The sequence below is a fragment of the Balaenoptera musculus genome, chromosome 19, assembly GCF_009873245.2.
Source record: "Balaenoptera musculus isolate JJ_BM4_2016_0621 chromosome 19, mBalMus1.pri.v3, whole genome shotgun sequence".
Taxonomy (NCBI): Eukaryota; Metazoa; Chordata; class Mammalia; order Artiodactyla; family Balaenopteridae; genus Balaenoptera; species Balaenoptera musculus.
The window spans coordinates 60,182,922-60,203,408 of record NC_045803.1 but is presented as its reverse complement, the minus strand read 5'-3'; the positions used below and the strand labels follow the sequence as shown (position 1 = coordinate 60,203,408).

Here is a 20,487-nt window from a genome sequence, read left to right as displayed (position 1 = left end):
ACGCAGGCGATAAACCACCGTGAGGACAGTGGGCGGAGCCTGTGCCTGCCCGCCCCTTGTCACTGCCGCGGCTGTGGCTCTTCGCTGGAAGTGGCGGGACCTCACCCTTTGGGGGCAGGGAGGTGATGGCAGGAGGAGACTGGTTCCTCAGAGAGGGGGGCACACCTTGGCGCTCAGGCAGAAGCCCATAACCAGGTGTTCCTTCAGGAGAAGCATCTGGAAGTGCCCTGGAGGAACACTGGCTTCAAGGGCTCCATCCTCAGCCCCCACCTCCCCAGCCTGAGAGACGTCAATGGTCCCTGATGGAGCCCTGGGCAGGTGTCAGGTATCATCCTGAGCTCTTAACATGAGGAAGGTTTACTTCCATATTTTATAGATAGAGAAACAGATATATCCAACCGCAAACCCAGGGCTCTTTTTTTTCTTCATTGAAGTATAGTTGATTTGCCATGTTATGTTATATATATTTCAGGTGATTCAGTATTTTTGCAGATTACACTCCTATTAAGGTTATTATAAGATATTGGCTATAATTTCCTGTGCTGTACAATATGTCCTTGTAGCTTATTTATTTTATACATAGTAGTTTGTGTTTCTTAATCCCCTCCCCCTATCTTTCCCCTCTCCCTTCCCCCTCCTGACTGGTAATCACTAGTTTGTTCTCTGTATCTGTGAGTCTGCTTCTTTTTGTTATAGTCACTAGTTTGTTGTATTTTTTAGATTCCACATATAAGTGATCTCATACAGTGTGTGTTTTTGTCTGTCTGACTCATTTCACTTAGCATAATGCCCTCCAAATCCATCCATGTTGCTGCACATGGCAAAATTGCATTCTTTTTTATGGCTGAGTAATATTCCATCGTGTGTATAAACACCACATCTTCTGTATCCATTCATCTGTTGATGGACACTTAGGTTGCTTCCATGTCTTGGGTATTGTAAATAGTGCTGCTGTGAACATTGAGGTGCATGTATCTTTTCAAATTACAGTTTTCATTTTTTCCAGATATATACCCAGGAGTGGAATTGCTGGATCATATGGTAGCTCTATTCTTAGTTTTTTAAGGAACCTCCATACTGTTCTCCACAGTGGCTGCACCAATTTACATTCCCACCAGCAGTGTAAAGAGGGTTCCCTTTTCTCCACACCATCTCCAGCGTTTGTAATTTGTAGGCTTTGGTGACGGCCGTTCTGACCGGTGTGAGGAGATACCTCATTGTGGTTTTGATTTGCATTTCTCTAATAATTAGCGATGTTGAGCATCTTTTCATGTGCCTGTTGGCTATCTATCTATCGATCTTTGGAAAAATGTCTATTCAGGTCTTTTGCTCATTTTTTGATTGGGTTGGTTGGTTTTTTTGATATTTGAGTGTGTGAGCTGTATCTACATGGTGTGTGTGTGTGTGCACGCATGCATATATACACACACATACACACAGACACAAACACACACACACACTCACATATATATTTTTTTGCCGCACCACGAGGCTTGTGGGGTCTTAGTTTCCTGACCAGGGATTGAACCCGCGCTCTCAGCAGTGAAAGCGCAGAGTCCTAACCACTGGACCGCGAGGGAGTTCATGTTTATATATTTTGGATATTAACCTCTTTTCCGTTGTATCATTTGCAAGTGTTTTCTCCCACTCAGTAGGTTGTCTTTTTTATGGTTTCTTTTGTTATGCAAAAACTTTTAAGTTTAATTAGATCCCCTTTGTTTATTTTTGCTTTTATTTCTTTTGCCTTTAGAGACAGATCCAATAAAAATATTGCTATGATTTATGTCAAAGAAAGTTCTGTCTATGTTTTCTTCCAGGAGTTTTATGGTTTGTGGTCTTACGCTTAGATCTTTTAATCCATATTTAGTTTATTTTTGTATATGGTGTGGGGAAATGTTCTAATCTTTCATCTTTTATATGTAGCTGTCCAGTTTTTCTAGCGCCATTTATTGAAGAGGCTGTCTTTTCTCCATTTATATTCTTGTCCCCTTTGTGGTAGATTAATTGACCATAGGTGCACGGGTCTCTGTCCTGTTCCATTGATCTAAGTATCTATTTTTTTTAAATCAATTAATTTATTTTTGTCTGTGTTAGGTCTTTGTTGCTGCACACAGGCTTTCTCTAGTTGCGGTGAGCGGGGGCTACTCTTCATTGTTGTGCATGGGCTTCTCATTGCGGTGGCTTCTCTTGTTGTGGAGCACTGGCTCTAGGTGCGCAGGCTTCAGTAGTTGTGGCACGTGGGCTCAGTAGTTGGGGCTCGCGGGCTTAGTTGCTCTGCGGTATGTGGGATCTTCCCAGACCAGGGCTCAAACTCGTGTCCCCTGCATTGGCCGGCAGATTCTTTTTTTTTTTTTTTTTTTTTTTTTTTTTTAAATTTATTTATTTATTTATTTATTTATTTATGGCTGTGTTGGGTCTTCGTTTCTGTGCGAGGGCTTTCTCTTGTTGTGGCAAGTGGGGGCCACTCTTCATTGCGGTGCGCGGGCCTCTCACTGTCGCGGCCTCTCTTGTTGCGGAGCACAGGCTCCAGATGCGCAGGCTCAGTAGTTGTGGCTCACGGGCTTAGTTGCTCCGTGGCATGTGGGATCTTCCCAGACCAGGGCTCGAACCCGTGTCCCCTGCATTGGCAGTCGGATTCTTAACCACTGCGCCACCAGGGAAGCCCGGCCGGCAGATTCTTAACCACTGCGCCACCAGGGAAGTCCCTAAGTGTCTGTTTTTGTGTCAGTACCATACTGTTCTGATGACTGGAGCTTTATAGTATGGTCTGAAGTCAGGGAGCATGATACCTCCAACTTTGTTCTTTTTTCCCTCAAGATTGCTTTGGCAATTAGGCAAAATTTGTGGTTCCATGTAAATTTTAGGATTGGATTATTTGTTTTAGTTCTGTGGAAAATGTCAGACATATTTTGACGGGGATTGCATTAAATCTGTAGATTGCTTTGGGTAATATGGCCATTTTAACAGTATTAATTCTTCCAACCCAAGAGCATGGGATATCTTTCCGTTTCTTTGCATCACCTTCAAATTTCCTTCATCAGTGTTCTATAGTTTTCAGAGTATAGATCTTTCACCTCCATAGTTAAGTTTATGACTAGGTATTGGGTTGGCCAAAAAGTTTGTTCGGGTTTTTCTGTAGGATGTTATGGAAAAACCTGAATGAACTTCTTGGCCAACCCAGTATTTTATTCTCTTTGATGCACTTCAAAATGGGATTTTTTTTTTTTTTTTTTTTTGCTTTCTCTTTCTGATAGTTCATTATTAGTGTATAGAAAAGTAACAGATTTGTGTCCTTAACTACTTAGGTCAGTGTTTCTGAAGTGTCCTGACAGCTTCTCATCATTTAGAAAAACAGTCTATTTCTGTCTTTGCCCTTAACAGACACCCTGGAAACGTGTTCACAAAATAACTCTTCATGAGATGGTGTGTGTGATGCCTCCTGATATTTTCTGTTCTGTGTTATTTCACTTTCTAACAAGTGGCTATTGAACATGCTAAAACAATTGTGGGACTGAGTGTGGTTTTGGAAACCCCCAGTAGGTGAGCTGTGTCTGCAGGGCACGTTCCCAGAGTTGCTCTCACTCTCATGTTTCTCCTTTGATGAAATGTCTCTTCACGTCTTTTGTCCACTTTGTAATTGGATGTTTGTTGTTTACAGTTGTTTTGATTGTTGTTTATTTTTTATTCATACGAGTCCTTTGACTTGTGATTTGCAGTTTGCCTTTTCATCCTGTGAACTAGGTCTTTCACTGAGCAGAAGGTTTTAATTTTGCTGAGATACAGTTGACCAGTTTTTCCCTTTGTGAATGGATGGTACTTCTGGTGTCGTGTCTAAGAACTGTTTGCCTAGCCCGAGGTCTTAAAGATTTTCTTCTTCTTTTTATTTTTCTACAATTTGTACAGGTTTTCATACTTTTTTTTTTAGATTTATACCTGAGTATTTCATTTTTATTTGACGCACTTGTAAATGGTATTGTGTTTTATTTCTGTTTCCACATGTTCTTGCTGATTCGTAGACATGTGATGGATTTTCGTGTGTCGATCTGGTATTCTGCAACCTTGTTGAGCTCACTGTTTCTAGGAGTTTGGTAGATTCCTTGCAGTTTTTTAGTTAGACAGTCACATCATTATCACATAGAAAGTTTTATTTCTTCCCTTCCAGTCTGTTTGCCTTTTATTTCCTTGCTTCCTCATTCACTGGCTGGTGCTTCCAGCAAGATGTCCAGAAGCAGTGGTGGGAGGGCAGCCGTGTCCCGGGTCCCACGTTAGGGGTGATGCTGGCCGACGACGCTGTCCACCTCCTGCTCGCTCTGAGGGGTTCTCTGGACCCTGTTGCGCCGAGAGTCTCCATCGTGAGCCTTGATATCTGTTAAATACTTTTTCTGCACCAGTTGTTAGGATTGTGTGATTCTTCTTCTTTGGCCTGTTAATGCGGTGGATTGCCTTGATCGGTTTTCAAACGCAGAGCCAGGTTTGCATGTTTCTGACACAAGCATAGTCGCACCGGCCTCTCTAGTCGCCTCCTCCATGTGGTGACCCTGTGGGGCCCCCTCTGGTCCCGGTGCTGGATCTTCCCCCTTTTGTCCTGCAGCTGCCTGGTGGGTGGGTGTAGTGCCCGCCCAGGGCCACTTTTCCCATCCTGTCCCTCCCCAGGGCTGTCCTCCTCTGGGTTCTCAGTCTGCTCTTTCTCTGGCTTGTGCTTTTGTCTCCGTGGAGCGGCCGTGGAGGTGTGTGGACTCGTCCCTTGCTGTGCTCTTGGTCACCAGGTTGTGGGGCTCTCGGGGTGCCGGCCTTTCCCTGTCTTCTCCCCGCATTTATTCTGCAGCTTGGTCCCTTCTCTCTAAGACATCTTTTTCCTCCTCTGTTTTTAGCCGCCTTCACCCCCAGCTTCTAGAGCTGTGTGTTCACCGTTAATTGATCAGGTTTTCATTTCCATTCTGGCCACAGTTACAGTGGCTTGTGTGCTCTGTGCAAGGGAGGGGGGTCTCGCCACAGGCTGGAGCCTTGAGCTGCTGCCCCATTGTGTCCAGGGAGCTGCACTTCTGCACAGGGCGTGGGGCCCCGTGAAGGGAGACCGTCCTGGGACAGGGTCTGGTAACTAGCCCTCCACTTTCTAAGCGCCTGCCAGGTGTAGCTGGTACATACCTTGTGTTTTAAACTTTACTATTGTGAAATGTAACATAATATCCAAAAGTCTGCAAAATAAACATGTACAATTTCATTCTCACAAAAAAACACCCATGTGACCTTGGTGTAGAAAACTCCAGGTCACACTCCCAGACATGACTGCCCATCCCACCCTCCTCCAGACGTTTACAATAGTCACCGCTTGATGTTTTTAATAGTCTTGTCCGCTGAGCCTGCATCCCTCAGCACTGTTTTCAGAAACTTAGGGAAACATACAATGTAACTTTTTTTTTGCCTTGACTTGTGAAATGGTTGGGTTGTTGCAGGCTCCCACAGGGGCCGCTGGGGCATGCGGTACAGGCCTGCATCCTGCGCTGGAGTGGCCTCTGGGTGTCGCCCCAGGAGCTGTGGGCTGTTGGGCGCACGTGCGCGGTGGGTCCTGTGGCTCTGCTCGCGCTCCCATCAGGGTGCGTCGTTTCCTCTGCTCTGCATCTTCGCTGATGTTCTGTAGCTTATTTTGGTTTTTGTTTGCATTTTCCTGTTGGTTAAAGAAGCTGATCATTTTTTCATCTGGATTTCCTCTTCTGTGAAAGGCCTGAGTCTCACTTCCATCTTTTGTAGTGGACGTTTTCTCTTTTCCTTACTGATTTGTGGGAGCTCTTTATAGATGCTGGATAAGAGATTTTTGTCAGTTATGTGTGTAGGAAATACTCTCTTCTCTTTTGTGGGAAGGTGACCTTTAATGAACAAAACTTGTTGTTTTTAAAGTGGTAGAATCTGGGCTTCCCTGGTGGCGCCTGCCAATGCAGGGAACACGGGTTCGAGCCCTGGTCCGGGAAGATCCCACATGCCACGGAGCAATGAAGCCCGTGAGCTACAACTACTGAGCCTGTGCTCTAGAGCCTGTGAGCCACAACTACTGAGCCCACGTGCCACAACTACTGAAGCCCGCACGCCTAGAGCCCATGCTCTGCAACAAGAGAAGCCACCGCCATGAGAAGCCCATGTACCGCAACAAAGAGTAGCCCCCGCTCGCCGCAGCTAGAGAAAACTTGCGCGTAGCAACGAAGACCCAACGCGGCCAAAGATAAATAAATAAATAAAATTTAAAAATGAAGTGTCAGAATTTTCAGACTTTGCCATTATGGTTAGCGTTTCCGGTTGTGCGGGCTCTTTCTTTACCTTGAGGTTGTGAAGGTGTTCTCTACCCTGTTGTCCAGCAGCCTGTTCTCTGGTCTGCAGTGTCTGGACTTGGGTTCTTTGTGGGGGTGAGTGGGAATCGCCTTCATTTCTCTGCGTGGACTCTGCCGGGGGGCGCAGGTGGGGGGCTCCTTGGTCGGAACACGGGTCACCGTGCACATGCGCTTGGCCTGTCGGTTGGCCCTTGTCAGCATCAGGCTGTGTCAGTACGTTCTTCAGCTTTTTAACTTTGACTTTAAATTTTTAAATTAGTATTTATTTATGCAATTTGAGGTCCTTTCCTTTTCATTTTAAGTTTATTAGCATGAGTTCTTTCTGGTTTTTTTTGGAAGGAAGATTTATTTATTTATTTATTTATTTATTTATTTATTTATTTATTTATTTTTGGCTGCGTTGGGTCTTTGTTGCTACGCGCGGGCTTTCTCTAGTTGTGGCGAGCGGGGCCTACTCTTCATTGCAGTGCGCGGGCTTCTCATTGCGGTGGCTTCTTGTTGCGGATCACAGGCTCTAGGCGCGCGGGCTTCAGTAGTTTGTGGCACATGGGCTTTAGAGCAGAGGCTCAGTAGTTGTGGCACGTGGGCTCAGTAGTTGTGGCTTGTGGCCTCTAGAGTGCAGGCTCAGTAGTTGTGGCGCACGGACTTAGTTGCTCTGCGGCATGTGGGATCTTCCCGGACCAGGGCTCGAACCCGTGTCCCCTGCATTGGCAGGCGGATTCTTAACCACTGCACCACCAGGGAAGTTCCAAGTTCTTTCTTTTTTAAAGACCTTTTCCTTTTTTTTCTTACGCCAATTTGGGCTTCTGTACAGGAGTCATTTTATGGTTTCCCAGCCCCTGCTCCTGGTTTGCACTCATTGTTTCCTGACAGCAGGTACTTCCAGCTGGGTTCCCTCTGCCCGGGAGCCTCTGTACTGGTGCTCAGCTGCTGGGCCCTGAGTCCCTTACACACCAGGGGGTTCACAGTGAGGACCCCACAGTAAACTTTACTGAACTTTTACTGAAAAGTAACTATTTTATAAAAGAAAACAGAAGTTTAGTGAGAAGAGTGGCATTGTTTCATATAGCTGCAGCTCTTTCTAGTACCTGGCACCTCTACTCCATCTGTTGCATTATGCGGTTTTGCTTAAAGTGTGTGAAAACGATCCAGCCTCTCACAGACACGTATAGGGAACAGGGAGTCGCCTGGGAGCCTCCACGTGAGGGTGGGTTCTCCTCCGACTGGACTCGGGGGATCTGAAGACCCTGGGGGCTCCCTTGTGAAGCATTGGTCCCCTGAGGTGTGTGGGTCTCCCCAGTGTGGATGGTCCGTGATCACCACCAACCTCATTTGACCCGTCTTCAGGCTGGGTGCTAGGAAGCTAATGGAAGGGATACAAGTTTCCCAGAATTCATGTGAAAGCTCAAATTTTATTGCTGGCCATAACTACTGTTAGTTTTCCTTGAGGCGATGCCCTCAGTTTGTTCATTTTTGAGAAAACACCTACCAGTCCTTAATAATCATAGCTTGTCTGGGAGAGTCTTTCAAGCAGCAGTTGTGCCCCATGAAAATGCAGCCGGTGTGGCCACAGCCCCGCCGCAGCGGCTCTTCCAGAGCCCAGTGCGGTCCCGCCAGCCCCACCGTCCGACTGCTCAGAGTGTCAGGAGGACGGGGAGTAGGGTTTGCAGAGGGACAGAGTGGACGATGTTTGCTGCTTTATCGAGGCAGCAATAGGGACGCTGGCTGGCTCACCGCGGCCATGTGACAGCGGGTGCTGGGCCACGCTGGCCAGAGAGGGCTTGGGGCGTCCTGGGGCCCTCGGGTGACACCGATAGGCCACAGTCCCTTGTGGAGCCCAGGATAGTGCTCTGGGTGTGGTCTCTGTCCAGGGAGACCTTACTTATGGACACAGAAATTCTAATTCCACGCAGTTTTTCTGGGTTACAAAATATTAGTTTTGATTTTCTTTGTCCCCCAAGGATTTAAATTCAGACCGTTCTTGGAGCTCAGCTCTGATCCGGCGGGAGAGGCTGGGCTGTGCCTGCGGCTGCCCTTGACCAACCCCCCACCCCCAGGCTTGCAGGAGGGGGAGGGGCAGGGGGGCTTTTCTGCAGGCTTGGAAGTGCCTTTCTTTTGCTGTTACCCTGGTTGCCAGTGTGGCTACATTTGGTGTTTGAGTCTGGAAGTCGTTTTTTGGGACCCTTGCTGTGCTGTGTCCGCGTCCCCTGCACTGAGGCCCCCGTGCGGGAGAGGCGGGGCTCAGTGGGCTCCTGCCCTTTGGCTGCGGTCCTGTCCTGGGCTGTTGTCTCTTGTTCCTCCTCGGGCAGTGTCTCTGCCTTGCTATGATAGTGGGCTTTCTGGATCGCTTCTCTAGGACTTAGCGTTTTCTCTCGTTTTAAAATTTGTGAGTCTTTTCTTCTGTCTCTGAATTTTTCTACACTCTCCTGAAGCCAGGGTTGCTGCTGACTCTGTCTGTTTTGTAGCCCCTGCTCGCCCTGCTCTCGTGTGTGTGTGTCCCTCCGGGCCCCGCTGTGAGGGGCTGGGGTGGTGGTTCCTGCTGCGGGCCGCGCTCTCAGCCTCCCTCCCGGGTGCCTTCTCTGCCCCTGTGGTTGCAGCTTGTGGGGACCAGGCCGCTGGGGTGGGGGGTGGGGGGTGGGGGTGGGGGGTGGCTGGCACAGGTCGGCAGGCGGTGGGCCCTCATCCCGCCCCATTGCGTTCCCTCCTGGAGCTGCTGGGCCGGGCTCTCCCTGTCCGTGGATTTGGGGCCCACGGTGCCGTGGCCTTTTCCACTCAGGTTCCAGCTTTGATCCCCATGAGGCCAGTAAAGTTGCCTTCAGATTCCCCCTCGTGTCTTGCTTTTTAGCTTGTCACTCGCACAGGCAGGAGTTTGCTGCACGGCGGGTGTGGCAGGGGTGCGGCCACCCATCTTCCTCAGGGTTAGTTTGGAGGGAGCCTCTTCCCCGAGCGTAGCGCCTCTTGCCCACGGAGAGGGACTCGCAGGGTCGTGTTGTGTCGGGAAGGAGGAGGATGCCATGGTCCGGGCAGTCGCTTATTGCGGTGCCCGAGGGGCTGGGTCTGCCCGCGGCACTCAGAGCGCCTTTGGGGAGGAACACGCCTCGTTGTGACACGAGGCCTCTTGACAAGGATGTCTGTCCTGCCAGCCCCTCTGAATGGACGTCTCTCCGGGCCCAGGACAGGCAGGCGGGAAGGAGAGGCTGCCCAGCGGAGGGGTGCAGGGTGGTGTGGAGCCCGAGGGGCTGGGCAGCCTCAGGGAGGGTCCCGCTGGGCAACTAGGGGAGAGGACAGAAGTGTGCCTGTGAGACCGGGACACAGCTGGGGCGGACCTGGGCCCGTCGAGCCCTGTCCCTCCTCAGGAGTGAGTGGAGACCTGGCACTTGGGGCCAGCTGCCAACACGGACGTCCTGGTGAGGCGCGGGCCTCCTCCATCAGCTGGTGGATCACGCCCAAAATGACGGCAGTGGCGAGTGTCTCCTGGTGGCAGGGACGTGCCAGAGCCCGGGTCGGAGACGTGCACGCGGTTGTAGTGTTGAAATTTCACGCCGACGACAGCAGCGGAGCAGGAGGCGCTAGAGGAGCCTCAGGGTCTGCAGGTGTTTCCAGAAGCTGGGGGTGCGCCTGGGGGGGCCGCCATGGGCGCCGAGGCCCTGGAGGAGCAGGCCCCCCTCTTGCCCCCAGCCTCTGGGCAGCTCATGCAGGGCTTCCCAGGAAAGGCCAGAGCCGACGCGGGGCACTTGGTGACATCAGCTTTCGAGGCCTGGACCGGCCCTCCACGTGCCCTCCTGGTCTGGACGCGGCGAGGTCGGGGTCCAGCACTCGTGGGTCTGCTCGGCGTCCACTGCCTGGGCGCCACAGACTCAGGGCCTTTGCATCTGGGAGCAGGAGGGTCGAGCGTCCCATGGCTCCTTGTCTGGAGTTTCCATCTTGGGAGCAGGCAGTCAGGAGTTTTTAAAAAAATTTTTAACTTCCGGATAATCTTTAAATTTCTATGGAAGCATTGCTGATGAGTTCCCAGATAGCCCTGAGATTCAGCAGCTGTCCTGAGTCAGGCTCTGACATGCCATTCCTCAGGCTGAGACAGCCCAGTTTTGTAGTGGAAAACTGGAAGAGAGCTTGGAGTTCACAGTTTCAAGCACTGATAGGAAATCATTTCCAGCCACAGCCATGGGGAACGTGTGGAGGCAGACCCGGCCCACCTGCGTGGTGTACTGCGGAGGAGGTGTCAGGAGGTGGCGTGGTCCCTCCACTGACTACAGTTAGATGTGTGTTGGCCAGTGAAGAACCAAGGGGACACTCTGGGAACCTTTTATCCGTTCACGTGGAAAAGGAGACAGGTTCTCCGGAGGCTGGTGAAGGGCGGGTCGGAGCTGCCACTCCAGAACGCTTCTGAACAGTGTGTTTCCAAAACCATACAGAGTAGAGGCTGTTTAATTCCGGGTGAGTTACTTGCAGAAAACCTCGTCCAACACAGCAAGGCACCAGAGGTGTGATCTGGTTTGTATGAACTCTTTTCTGAGTCTGACTATGAGGAGGATGTCTGAGAGGAAGGCTTTCAGGAAGACGGAGTGGATGTGCTTTTCCCTGTTTCCTCTGCTAAGCGCAGCCAGCACCCCGGATGTGAGGCGTGGCGCAAGCACAGGAGGACGGGGTGGGGAGAGCTGTCCACGCAGGGCAGGGGCGGGGCGGGGTGGGGCGGGGCGGGGCGGGTCAGCGTGGCCACAGGCAGAGACGACGCCACGCACAGGTGCAGAGAGCCTGGCTGTGCCGGCAGGGCCGCCAGGGAAGCACCGGGCTTGTCGGGAGCAGCAGGCAGGATTGAGAGGCGAGTCGGCCAGAGTCTCCGCTGGGGTCTCCGTGGGGAGGGCGGCGGGCGGAGTGGACAGTTCCACGGGCTGTGAGGTGGTCTCTGGTTACCTGGTAGCTGGGATGCTTTATGTTCGGGGGAGTCACCGGCTTGTGTGTGAGAGGTAGGTGGGGTGGTGGGTGGTTTTGTGGGGGCTCTTTGCCAAGAAAGGGCTGGCCGTGGTGGGAGGGCAGTCTGTCCCCAGAAAGCAAACTGAAGATGCCAAAACATCATAAAATACAGAAAACACGATAAACACAGCCTGTGTCTTGGGAAATGCAGGGGCCAAGGCCTCAGGCCCATGTGCAGGAGTGGGCACCTGGCATCCTCCGGGCATTCCCCAGCGGTGTCACTTGCCTGCCTTCTGGACATTTTACTTGCGGGAGTTGGGGAGTTCGGGGTGCTGGGTGCTTTCTGAGTGGCAGAGTAGCCCTCATCCTGACCTTATGTTGGGGGTGAGGGCAGGGGGCCGAGAGGGTGGTGGGCGTGATCCCCTGGACCTTGAGGTGTGACCCTGCCCATGGGCAGAGGGTGCTGCCGCCGAACATGTGTGGCGCCTGACCCCCGGAGCAGGGCCCCGTGTGCTCCCTGGGGTTCTGCCGTTCTCCGTCGTGGAGGGTGCACGTGCTGCTGCCGGGGCTGCCTGCCGGGCCGGTGCATCAGGAGCGGCCCCTTCAGAAGGCTGCTGCATCCATGCGTCGTGCATCACCGACTGGAGGCACCTGGGTTTCATGTGGGGTCACCGGACCTTAACCCCGTGTCCTCTGTTTTGAAGCAGACGGTTGACGATGAAGCGATGGCGGCGTGAATGAAGGCTTGGTGAGGAGGAAACGATGCCCAAGGGTGGGTGTTCTAGAACCCCACAGCAGGAAGAGCGTTCCCTGAGCAGCGACATGGTGGAGAAGCAGCCCGGGAAAAAGGTGAGCTCGCTCCTCCCCCACCACGCCGCGTGGGCCTCGTCTGGGCCCGGGGGAGGGCTGGGGTTGTCTCTGTCGCTCGTCCCTCTGCAGTGGGCGACATCTGTGCCGGGAAACCCTCTTCGGGTGGCAGTGGAGGAACTGCTGTGGTCTGGGTGGCTGTGGAGGACACGTCTGGCTTTTTTAAGGATGTGTTTGTTATTTGGGGGCCAAAGTGGAGCTTTAACCACTAGGTCCGTGGACAGAAATCGCTGTCTGAGCGAACCCCAGTTCGGCCCCACGGTCTGTCCCTCAGGACCATGGGTTCCTGCCATACGGTTGCTGGCAGACCGCATCTGACGGTAGCCATGCGAGTGGTCCTGACTTGAAACACTGCTGGGTAATTGTACTCCTTGTTTGCTTGTTGCCAATGTGAATAGGAAAATGGGTTGTAAATCTGCATCCTTGTGTCCTGTTAATGTGCTGGTGCCCTGGGCTCGGGGGTGTGTGCTGTGTGCTCCACAATCTGGGACACCCAGTGTTCCCTCCAGACTGTTCTTAGAGGGAGCCCCAGGCTGGTCTGCAGGAGTTACAGACTCACAAGCTTCCTGAGGGAGGGCCCACCTGCAGAGGTGGCCTTGCCTGTGCTCTGCGTGGGGTGCTGTGGCCCGTGCCCTGGCCCCCCTTGATCCAGGAGGACGCTCAGAGGTGCCCTCAGTGTGGAAGCTGGATGTGGCTTGTTGCCGCTTTGTCCCGCGGTTTTACGGGCAGGTCTGGGAAGAGGCCTCGGGCTCCCTGCTCCTCCCAACGCTGGGAAACTCTGGGAGCGCTGGTTCCCGGAATCCCAGAGGGATCCACCGAGGAGCGAGTAGGAGGCCACATCAGATGCTGAGTTCACAGGAAGGGTGGCAGGGGCTGGGGGCCGTGGATCCAAAGCCCCTGGGAGTCCCAGCTCCTCTCGGGGCTCCAGACAGGCCTTCTGGTGGCAGTGAAGGCGTCAGGGTATTGCCGTCCCGGGTGGACTCCTGCGGTCCCGGTGACGCTGGGGATTGCTACCTGTCTGTCTGCAAGGGCAGAGAGGGAAATAGAGAAAAAGGCCCAAGGAACAAGCTGTGCCTGGCCGAGGAGCCAGCCCCGCGCCCTGCCCCGCTCTCTGCGGGACGCCAGGCTGAAGCACGCGCCACCCGCCGCCACTCCCTCCCCTCCACAGGGCAGTGCCGTCCGCCCTGGGTGCTCCCCGGGCATGGCTGTGTGACACCACAGGTGTCCACGCAGGTTTTGCAGGGGAGGGACAGGCCAGGCCTTGAGAGAGAGGAGCTCCCTGACTGGAGGGGGGAGGGCAGCTGCGTTCAGCCAGATGACAGGGCCGTCCGTGGAGGAGGCCCAGGAGGTGCGCACGGAAGCCGCGGGGCGCGCGCCTGAGGAGGCCAGGCTGTGGCCGGAGCAGCGTGCAGAGTGCTTTTTCTGAGCGCTGTCAGCCAGCGGTCGGGCGTGGAAGTTTAAAAACACATCTATGGTAGAGTGGCATCAAAAATACAGACTCTTTAGGGATTAATTTGATGAAAGATGTGCGCCCTGAAACCTGCAGAACTTTGCTGTGGGAAATTCAGGCAGGTCCAAGCCGCTGGAGAGGAGCAGGGCTCGCGGGCCAAGGGCGGCTCCATAGTGTTCAGATACCAGCGCTCCCCAGGCCCGTCTCATAGAGCTGTTGTGATGCGGGTCCAAGCCTCTGAGGGCTTTTGGGGAGAAACTGATAAGCTGCTTCCAAAGTGTGTATGGAAATTCAAAGGACCTGGCATAACCACAGCCATCTTGAAAAGGCAGGAGGGAGTCGGAGGCCCTCAGCCTTGGCTGTGAAGCTGCGGGGTGGTGGGGACAGGTGCACACCCGTCCTGGGGAGCAGGGTCCTCACAGGCACCCAAGTGTGTGCTCAGCTGCTTTTCTGCAAGATGCTGAGGCTGCTCCATTGGGAAAGGATCATCTTTTCAGCAAACGAAGGTGGGACAGTCGGATCAACCTGTTTGTGCTGTTTTTGGTGGCTGATATAGAGTCCTCATTTCTACTGGATTCTGTCGTTGTTGGTCATTTACAGATAAGCCTCAGTTCATCATAGTCGAGGTGGTTCCAGGGCAGGTGTGTGGGGTGCGGGTTAAGAGCGAGCCCTCCTCTCTCTGTACGTGGTGTGTGGGAGTTGACTGAGCATCCGTGGGGACACTGGTTGCTGGGCCGCAGGCTGCACCTGTTTCCCCGCCCTGGCAGTTTTCAGGGTGTGCCAGGGTCTGACACAGAGGTTGAACTGATGGAGGTTGAACCTGATAGAGGTTGAACTTGACGTCTAGATATCCTTTTAGCTTTGAGGAAATAAACACACTGTGGAGTGTGTACGGTTGGTCCCTGTGACGGTGCCTGGGTGCTAATGAGGGGGGCTCAGCGAGGTCTGCCCCGCTCTGCTCTGGCTGAGGGTTAAAAGCTTTCGGTGAGCACTTTCAGTGAAGTAGAAGTGCACATTTCATTTCTAGAACCTGGGATAACGATGATCCAGACCAGGCTCTCGGGACACCCCCCTCCCCCGCAAGCAGCCCCCGCGGTAACACCCTGCCCCCACCCACAGGGGATGCGGACTCATGGCGGGGATCTCTGCTTCCTTTCGATGGACAGGCCCTTGCTGTTGGAAGGAGGCTCTTCCTCTGTGGTTGTGTGGCGTCCATCGGATGGACGTTCAAGCAGCTTGTGCCGATTCCTGTGCTGATACGTATCTGGATTCTTTCCAGTCCGGGTGTGATGTGAACAGACATACACTGGGGTTTTTCTGTGGAGGCAGCAGATAGGATTTAATAGTTCGTCAAAGTGACTGCACAGTTCTGCACCCCCAAAGCCTAGGTCAGGTGGACCCATCCGTGCTAACACTTGGTGATGTCAGTTTAATTTGCTTTTTTCTGTCGCCTACTGGTCTCCTGTACCGTCCTGTACACGCTCTCCGTCTGTGATCCATCTGGACTCATTTTTTGTTTTGTGCTGTAAGGGAGGGTCAAGGTTTATTTTCTTCCCTGTGGATGTCCACGTGGACATTGTCACTGGGAAGACTGTCCTTTCCTGCTGGCTTGTAGCGGAGCCCTTGTCACTAGTCAGGTGGGGCTCAGCTTCTGCTCTTTGCTCTGAACCTTTGGCCCTTGGGTCCAGGACCACCTGTTGTGACTCTATAATTGTACAATCTTGATACCTGGCAGTTTAATTTGCCCAACTTCATTGTTCTTCAGAATTGTCCTTGCTACTTTTGACCCTTTGCGTTTCCATGTACATTTTGGAAAAAGGGTTGATCTCCACGAAAAGCCTGCTGGGTTTTGATTGGATTGCTTTGAATGTAAAGATGAGTTTGGGGAGATTTGCTGTGCTAACAGTATTGAACAGTGTCCCATAAGTGGGCCTCCATTTTTATCAGTCTAATTTCTGTTCTCTCAGTAATGTTTGTAATTGTCTACGTAGAGGACTTGAACACCTTTTGTTTGATTTATTCCTATGTATGTAATGTCTTTCGATATTAATATGTCATATTTCAGCATGATTTCCCAATGGTTTATAGTATATAGAAACCAATCACTTTCTGTGTGATTGAGCTTCTCATTCACTTACTAATTTGAAGAGTTTAATTGTAAATTCCTCTGGATTTTTTCCTGTGTAAAATCACAGCATCGTAAGATGAATACTCCTTGTTATCCCTCAGGAAGAAGAGGGGGGCGGGGCTGTCCCGGTCTGACCGTGGAGGAGACCGCCCCCCTGAGGCGTGTTGTCACGGTGGGGTGCAGCCCGCCGGCATCTTCCCACAGCTGTGGAATGTTCCGTCTACGGCTGCATTGGAGTGGATGCACCCATTTGCCTTTTGATAGGCGGTTGCTCTTTCTTTCTTTTACTGTTATGAACAAAACTGTGAGTTTGTGTGGCACGTCACTTACTCCCCGGACTTTGTTAGAAACTCTGAGTGGCCCCAAGCAGCGTCCGAGGCCCACTGCTCTGCCGGTCCAGTCAGCCATTCTTGTGGGAGTACTGGTGTTGCCTCCTGGTTTTAATTTGCGTTTTCCCAACGCCGAACACCTTTCCAAATGTTAACTGGCTGTATGGATATTTTCTTCTGACAAGTGCGTGTTCAGATCTTTTGCTCATTAAAAAAAAGGTTTAGTTTTTCAGTAGATGTGGTGAGTATAAGCATTCCTGACTTGAACCCCCTCTCGGGGGCGGCACCCCATCTTCTGCACCAAACTTGTGTCAGGTGGGGGACGTCCCTCCCCACAGTGTGCTGGGAGTTGGTCTCAGGACCTCAGGCCTTTTCTGCAGCTGTGGAGATGATCATAATTTTCCATCCTTTTTTTTTTTTTAAAGCATTTTTAAAATATTTACTTATTTGGCTGCACCATCTCTTAGTTGCAGCATGCGGGATCTTTAGTTGCGGCGTGCGAACTCTTAGTTGCGGCATGTGGGATCTAGTTCCCTGACCAAGGATCGAACCTGGGCCCCCTGCATCGGGAGTGTGGAGTCTTAGCCACTGGACCACCAGGGAAGCTCCCGTCCTTTATTTTCTTAGTGTGGTGAATTACATTGATTTTTTAATTTCTTGCATTTCTGAATACGTTGTTATTGTGATTTGTGTTATCTTTTTTGTGTCTGTCGATCAGATTAACCAACTGGGCCAGGAGTTTTCTTGGTGGCAAGTTGCTTATTACAGTTCGGGGCTTTCACTGGTGGTGCTGTTCTCCGGGCAGGGGCGGCGGGGTGGGGGGGAGGTGCGTGCAGGTGGTGACAAGTGGGCCTGTGTCCTGGCGCCCCTGGCACCGGCTCCGCCGAGGCTCGGGCTCTGCCTGCTGGTCCCTCTTCGCGCTCCAGGTGCCCTCGGAGCTGGCAGTGTGTTGTGGCGGAGTCCCCCTGGTCACCCAAGGGTGTCTCGTTGCCTGCTGAGACTGGAGGGCACGGCGTGGCAGTCAAGCGGAGGACTCTCAGGGCCCTGGGAGACAGGACTTGCGCCGCTCAGGGCTGAGCGTCCCCTCCCAGGAGCACCCGACGCCCCAGTGCCATGAGGGCTGCTGTGAGGGCCGTGTGTTTGCCTCCGCCTCCCCGGGGTGGATTCCAGAAGGAAAGCCTGCCGCTGGAGAAGGAGCCGCCTGGTGGTAGCGGTGCCGTCCTCCATGTCAGCAACGCAAATTGGCTGGCCCGTGCGGTGCGCTGCGGGCAGACGAGCCGGGGTGCTGGGTAGCCTGAGGCTCCGCTGAGCGGCCCCCGCCCTCAGGGCTCTGCGTGCTGCCCTTTCCAGGCGGGGCGTGTCACATCCCGAGCCCCCCACCCCCCCCCAAGGTGGCGCTTCCCCCGGTTCTGCAGACGGTGACAGGCGAGGCAGACGCCCGGCTGGACCTCCCAGGTTGAGGCTGGAATTCGGGCTCCTGGGTCCTTACAGGTCAGCAGGGCCGGGAGCGATGGCCACACCCGGCCGCCCTCCAGCCAGCTCCTGCTCTGGGCTGGGCCGCCTGCACTGGCTCTGCTCCGGGGCTGCTGCGGCTGCAGTATCCGTCCCAAAGACGGCCCCGCAGTGTCACAGGCCTGTGGTGGCCAGAGGTGGCTCAGGCACAGGGCAGGCGAAGGACGACACGCTGGAGGGGAGCCAGCGTCTCAGGGCAGACATACTCCCGTTGGGTGGGAGGCCGGGCCCCTTCGTCCACGGTCACGGGGAGAGTTTCCAGTGGAGGGCGGGCTCCGTCTGTCAGCAGGCCCCTCTGAAGGTGCGCCTTCCCCGTTACTGAGTCCGTCTCTGGGAGCACGAGGAAGGAGGCAGCGAGGTGGCAGGGCCGTGGGTGCCTCTGAGCCTGGTGGGCAGGAGGGGTGTCCATTGCCCGAATGAGAGACTTGCTTTCCTGGCACGTGAAGACCTGGTAGACCTGAGGACTTTGAGAATCTAACTTAGGGCCAACGTCTGAAAGCGTCACTCTCTTTCCCAGGATAAAGATAAAGTTTCTCTAACCAAGACCCCGAAGCTGGACCGCAGTGATGGCGGGAAGGAGGTGAGAGAGCGAGCGACCAAGCGGAAGCTGCCCTTCACTGTGGGCGCCCATGGAGAGCAGAAGGACTCGGACACAGGTACCCCCGGCGCCCCCGTCCCGCCCCCGCCGCCCCTGTCCCACCGCACAGGCCCGGGGTGGGTACTCAGAGCTGACAGGGCAGGTTCCCAGGCAGAGAATTCCCAGGACTCGGACACAGGTACCCCCGCCGCCGCCCCCGCCGCCCCCGTCCCGCCGCACAGGCCCGGGAGGGGTGCTTCAGAGCTGACAGGGCAGGTTCCCAGGCAGAGAATTCCCGCCAGTGCGCCAAGAAGCCACGTTCCCCCAGCCCCAGCCTGCCCGGGGCCTCCCGTGCGTGTGACCACGGGCTCCTCTCCCTCAAGGAGAGCCTCTGGAGAGCTTTACATGGGAGGATAAACATGTTTCCCCTCAGGGCTACAGCAGCACATAAATTAAACCCAGTTGTTTGAAATAGAGGCCAAAGGGAGCTGTGAAAATGGGCAGGAACCATGCAGTCTTCCTGCGCATGCGCGCGCTGCGGGCCTGCCGGTTACCTCCATGTGGTGCGCGCACTTTCAGGTTGGTTCCATCTGAGCTGCTTGCAGGGACACGTGCTGGGTCCAGGCAAGAACCTGGCCCCTTTGCCAGCCGGCTCACACTCCTCCTCTTGGTCCTGGTGTCCTGGGCCTTCCCCGCCTGCTGGTCATCTGACTGCAGACCCCCTGAGCCAGGGGCAGGTGCGGGGTGGATCCGCAGAGCCGCAAGGGGGGCCTGGGTCCCCCGGGATACAGCCACGGGGGAAGGAGCAGAGGTCCTGCCAGGACCGGGAGGAGGGCAGGGGGGCTTTGCTGCACGTGAGGGTTTGTGTCCAGTCTCAGGAAAATGGCAGGTACAGAAATGAGATAAATGTGAGAGAACGGGGAGAAATGGCAGGGGAACAGCCTGGAATGAACGTCTTCACTCACAACGTCTCCTGCACGGGGCGCCCCCCAGGCGGGTGCTCCCCGGGCCCGCAGCCACTGAGCAGAGACCTGGGGTAGCTGCAGGCTGGTGAAGCAGGTTGGCGGGGTTGGGGGTGCCGGCTGGGGTGTGGCTGGGGTCCGGGACAGGCAGCTCAACCTCGGCGGGGTCCTTCGCAAGGGGAGGGGGTGGGCCGGGGAGGAGGGCGGAGGAGGTGGGGGTCCTCCCGGGGACCCTGTGCCTCAGGCTCTGGGTGCAGAAGAGACAGGCCGAACTCAGGCTTGGGTGCCCGAGCCAGTTCCGGTACTGGAGGGCGTGGCATCGCTGTTTGGTTGCCGGCTTCCAGGATGTTGGGGGTCTGCAGGTCCGTGTCCTCCTCCGGGATGTTCCTGCCTGCTCCCGGGAGGACTGCTGCCCGAGCACAGGCGGGCGGGGCGTCCTCTGGGGTCTCTGCGGTGTGCTGGCCGTGAAGGCGGCCTCCAGCAGGCCTGGGGGACGGTTGGCACCTCAGCACGAGGCTCCAGGCAGGTGGGAAACTGAAGAACGTTTTGCAAGTGGGATTTTCCAGGCAGGGACAAAGTCTAAATACATGTAAAGTACAGCATTTGTCCTTTTACTGTTTATTGTTTATCTCTTTGGGGGCCAGTTTTACTGTACCATTGACCCTTGAACAGCACGGGTGTGAGCTGCATGGGTCCGCTTATGTGCGGTTTTTTCAGTACACAGTGTGGGAGGAGGAGGGGCCTTCGACTGGGGGACTGTGTCCTGCCCATCCCCCCCGCCCCCCGGGGTTCAGGGGCCGACCGTGCAGCTTTCTTGTACATCTGCTTTGGTCACGTGGCAGAACTGGTCTCCAGTAACTGGGAGCGTCTCATCCTTCGGGCCAGGACTGGGCACCTCGCCTACAGCCCTGGTCACTGACCCCTCCCTGCCCTTCCTGGTGAGCGGCTGCCTGGCCGGGCGGAGTGAAGCTCTTCCCCTGAGAATCCGCGCTTGCACCAGGTGCCGCCTGCCCGCCCGCCCGCCCGCCCCAGGGCAGATGGGGAGGCTCTTGTACAGAAGTGCCAACTCTGGTTAGCGCCGAGCTGGGGAGGCTGAAGGTCCCCGTGTTCCCACGTCCCCTCCCTGCCTGCTGGCTCCTGCCGTGTTCCTCCAGCGCCCCCTGCTGGGAAGATGCAGCCTGGCGCTCAGGCGACGGTTCCAAGTGGCCAATAGCGAGTTTCTCCGGCTGTGCTCCCTGAGACAGGGAGGCTGATGAGCGTCCCCCGGAGACCCCCGGGCTCCCTGGGAGCATCCTCCTGTTTGCTGGTCCCCAGGAGGCCCGCAGCGCTTAGTCAGGGCTGGGGCGTCCTCCCTGGAGCTCGGGCCGCCAGCGGGCAGGCGCCTGCAGGCAGGGAGAGGGGGCCCTCCTGCCCGGTGCCAGTCTTGGT

The 20,487-nt window shown here is 54.5% G+C and overlaps 1 protein-coding gene across 14 annotated transcripts in view; it reads left to right on the top strand.

The window, feature by feature from the left end:
- Nucleotides 1–20,487, top strand: part of ANKRD11 (ankyrin repeat domain 11) — a 164,886-nt gene that overhangs the window by 121,493 nt on the left and 22,906 nt on the right. For 9 of the 14 annotated variants that reach the window (XM_036833919.1, XM_036833913.1, XM_036833916.1 and 6 more), the window contains 2 exons: nt 11,942–12,083; nt 18,038–18,176. In XM_036833919.1, the coding sequence (XP_036689814.1) occupies nt 11,997–12,083; nt 18,038–18,176 (226 nt within the window). In that variant the 5' untranslated portion in view covers nt 11,942–11,996. Of the gene's footprint in view, nt 1–11,938; nt 12,084–18,037; nt 18,177–20,487 lie in introns of those variants that run through there. The other 5 variants (XM_036833914.1, XM_036833911.1, XM_036833922.1 and 2 more) reach the window with 2 other exon arrangements.